Genomic DNA, 4392 nt, shown 5'->3' on the forward strand with positions numbered 1-4392 from the left:
TACATCTAATGGGAACAGGTGATACTTTGTCAAATTCTGTTAATATTTGTAAATGTTGACAATAGAATAACATATCCACAAGACATCGGAACTGAACAGAGGTTATTACGAATACTTCCCTGGCAGAAATACCAAAGTTTATGCCTTTAGCAATTTCATTTTTAGAAAAAAAAAATGCTTTGGATGACAGAAGCTTCTGCTAAAACCACTTAAATAGTTATGGACAATACTCTGGCTTTAATCTCTACTTTACCACAAGAATCAAAATGAGTTTATTTTCCATAATGAAATGTTGCTTGTTCAAAACTAAACAGTAAAATCTTGGTCTAAGTCCTTTTGCCTTCTGTCCAGCTTCCCTGATGCACATGACTGAAGATGTCGAGGTAAGCTACCAATGTAACACCTGACAGCGAGGACAATCCGGCAGTAGCCCAGAGACAAGGGTACTTGCAGCTAGTTCGTGCTATGACCAGTAGAGATTCTATCAATCTGCTTAAGGAAAAGAAGCCTGCCACACATATCTGAGGCTTTAGGCAATCTCAACTAAACTAAAAAAGGTTACTAATGATGACTCTCACACCTAGCTTCTCTCTTTGTATCAAGCTGTTGAAGTGCTAGTGGAGAACATAGATATCGTGCTCTTTTACAAGACTGAGCCCAGACATGCATCCCATTACATCGCAGCGATGATTTATACATGAAACATTTCATATATGTAACAGTTTCATGTGGAATAACCTAGAAACACGTAAATACAAGAATTAAAAACATCACTTTAATTTTTGTAAGAACTGCTGCGTTCTTGCACCAAGGGCTGTGAAAGTAAAATGTTCAGTTTGTCATATCAAAGGCGTAGAAACAGCCAGAAAACATTAAAGGTTTCAGTCACTTCCTGCATACTCACCCAAACACTCAGTTGTTATTCTTACAGTCATTGCTATGTATGGCAACTGCCAAAATCAATCAAGGAACACCTTGAAAGTAACATGATAAAGCAATTCTAAAAAGTTCAAGGTAAACAGTGTATTTTAATCTCTGGAGTTTTAGGATAAACTCATTAATAACAGCAGGAGGGATGACACAAAGCAGAATAACCACCTATTTTTTAATGTTTTTGAAAGATATTTATACAGCAGAAGCTGTAGCTTCACTACTTTAGATGAAAAACTTTATTCAAATGAATAGCACCTAACTACTAATACTTTGCAAATATCTAGAAAGTCAAGTGTTGGCTATTTTAATATACTACAAATACATAACTCTTATAGCAAGGTAATGAACTTCGTAAGAGTCAGACAGTTTCATACCTGAACGAAAACACTCAATGATTTGTTGAATACCAGATTTTGACGTTTGTAGAGGCTGCTGTAATAACGGAGGATCACCAGGTTCCAACACATGCACTGAAATATATAAAAGGATAATAAGCCATTAGAAAATACTCAGTTGATTTTTATTAAGTTACGGATTTTCTGTGCATACAGTAAATTAGATAAAAAGAAAGGCCAGGACTACAGTAGAAGTTGCCTTACTCAAAAAATTTAATTTACATTGAATTAAAAAATAGTCAATACTGAATTTTCCAGCCACGATCCCTTCTGACAGTTTGTTGTCATTCTGATTATTTAAAGAAAATGTGTATTCAAAGCTACCTGTATCAAGCAAAAAAGCATATAAATATATAAACCCAAACTAACTCACTAGAAATCTTGGTCAATTAAAGCAATTCCCCAGAACAAGCTACCTGACTCCCATCATTCAAACTGAAACAGATGTACAAAAAACCACAACCAAATACTGTACTTCACAGCATACTATGTGATTTTCATGTTGCCAGTACACATCTAGAGCACTAGCAATGATCAGAAAAAAGCACAACTACGTAATATACACCAAAAAGAGCTAGTACAATATTTTTAACCAGTAAAGCCACATTCAGGAAATGCTTCTGGTTCCAGCAAACTGCTGAAGTAATGCCTTACTTCTGAAGCTTCATTCCACGTCACAATCTTTGTAAAATCTACTGAAATTAAAACCTTTATTGAGCAGGATGTTTATTAGTTGTTCCAATATGCAGTATTTATGCATATGAAAATTAGTAGCATTTCACTGCTGTATATGCATAGGGCAATTAATTTTTTTCCAGAGGGAAAACCAAATTTAAATGAATCAGAGTACTTATTCAAGCACGTGTTTGCAAAATCATTAGTTAGGTCTTCTTTTTAATTTCTTATTGACAAAATAACTAGCTTTGTACTTTATAAATCAGTTCCTACCTTACCCATTTGGTTTGATTTTTAAGCCTATTGTAAGGTTTCTATTTTTAAATGAAGCACTGAGCACCTCTAAGAAATTTATTTTTGATAAGGAGCAGTAGAGGCATAGTACAAAACTATTTAGAGATACCAAGTGCAAATAGATTGAACACATTTTTGACGGGAAAGTTGTTCTAGAAGATGTAAGGTTATAAACAAATTCAAGCTGAAAAGAACATCAGAAAGAAAAGCAGGCTAAGAAAAGAACGATAGAATGAACACTGCACCCAACTATGCTGGCCCCATAACATACTATTATATATACGAACACATAACAACCATTACAAATCAGCTAATCGTTTGGGGATCTCTAACACAATGACATATTGTATTCTACTAGCCTATTCCCTATTCTTCCAAATAGTATATTTTGGTTTGTATACTGCCTCTAATATGCATGCGCAACACCCACTGACATCAAGAGAAGTGACATATGTGAAGCGGACATAACACAGCGCTGTTATTTGTAAGGCAAGAAAAGTATTTTAGCCTTTTTAAAGCATTAGAATCGCTCAAAACCATTTTTTCTTAAACACAAAGCAATGTTTCTACTAGCTGAACAATACCTAGTCTCAAATTACATTTAATTAAAGGAGCATTATCAAAGTTGCCATGCTCACGCTTTCAGCTATTAATTCCCCAAACTGATGCCTTTCTTTTCAAAACACAAGTGAAAGCATCCAAATAACAAACTCAACAACAAGGCAACAAGAAAGGAACCAAATTTCCTTGTAGGCTGCCAATTATAACAGTAGGCAGAACAAGTACAAAAAAAAAAAAAAATCTATCAAGTTGGCTGAACCTCCAAAGTATCATTAGACTTTCCACTGATGGCATCTTCCGTGACACACAGCAGTGGAATGCAAACAGCGGTTTCAGGACTTGAGGGTTTTCTTGTTCTCTGAGAAGATCTTCAACTTCATCAGAGCTCACCAAGGATGTAAAGTAAAAAGATACACAGCAAATGCAAGATATTGCCAGAAATGTCATTTTACCAAAGAAGCAGGATATTACGCTTCCTGGAAACAAAAAGGCCAGGCCAGTTTTACACAACTTCTGGCCTTCCTCTGCTCACTGCATACAATGCCCATGCGGTGGCTTGGGGATTATTGCACATCCTGCAGGAACTGAAAAATCGTCATCTTCAAATAATTTTAATGTGACAGTTCAAGGATACCAAAAGGCATTTCCAAAACAAGTTCGGACACTTTTTACATCCAAAACTGTCGCTAGTGATGCACATCTGCAACATCACAGCAGCTTCCTCAAGGGTTTAGCGAAGATGAGTAAAACAGCCAAAGCATCACACACCACCGTACCTGGTTCGCAGCATCCATGGTGGTGGTGGTCTGTCTGACAACACTTGTCCCTCAGCGGCATTTTCCGTGACCACGACCTACTGTCCTGCTACATCCAGCAGCGCGTTTCTGCTAAAAGAAGCAAATTAACTGTCACCCCGGCGAGGAGGCGGCTCAGGAGAGCGCTAGCCCCGCACACCCGTTTCCCGCAGCGGCACGGCCGGGGCAGGCCAGGAGGCAGCGGCACCCTTCCATTGTTCACAGCAGGTCCCACACCGCCCTCTGCAACGGCCGCTGCGGCGAGCCCGCCCGCTCCCTCCCGCCCGGGCCCCGCCACACAGCGCGGCCCGGCCCGGCCCGCCGCCGCCAGCGCGCCCGCCCCGCCGCCACCAGAGCCCCCGGCCGCCGCCGGCCCCGCCGATCCCGGCCGCTGGCCCCGCGCCCCCTCAGCCGGCATTCCCGCCGCGCCGCTCTCCCGCCGCGCTCGGTCCGCACCTCCCCGACCTCCCCCCGCAGCCCCGCCGCCGGGACCGCGTCCCTCGGCTCCCGCCCGAGTGAGGGAAAGTTGCGTCCCCCACCGACAGCGGCCGCAGCCCGCCCGGGCCGGGCCGGGCGCCCCCCGCGGCGCTGCCGGAGCCGGAGCCGGGCGCGCCCGCCGCCCCGCCACGCGCGAGCCCGGGCGGGGAGGGGCCAGCGGCCGGCAGGTGACAGCGGGCGCCAAAGGCCGCCGACGGGAGGGGGGCGGCGCGGCGGGCGGGCCGCGGCGGGCGAGCCCCTAC

General features: G+C 43.0%; 1 protein-coding gene across 3 annotated transcripts in view; it reads right to left on the reverse strand.

The window, feature by feature from the left end:
- The window catches only part of ZNF800 (zinc finger protein 800), a 54595-nt gene that overhangs the window by 10158 nt on the left and 40045 nt on the right, over positions 1–4392 (reverse strand). The window contains exons 2-3 of one of the 3 annotated variants that reach the window (XM_080393937.1): positions 3635–3742; positions 1308–1403 (exon numbers count right to left, since the gene is read on the reverse strand). In XM_080393937.1, the coding sequence (XP_080250063.1) occupies positions 1308–1403; positions 3635–3695 (157 nt within the window). In that variant the 5' untranslated portion in view covers positions 3696–3742. Of the gene's footprint in view, positions 1–1307; positions 1404–3634; positions 4358–4392 lie in introns of those variants that run through there. The other 2 variants (XM_080393935.1, XM_080393936.1) reach the window with 2 other exon arrangements.

Source organism: Falco punctatus (genome assembly GCF_963210335.1).
Source record: "Falco punctatus genome assembly, chromosome: 6".
NCBI classification, from domain to species: Eukaryota; Metazoa; Chordata; class Aves; order Falconiformes; family Falconidae; genus Falco; species Falco punctatus.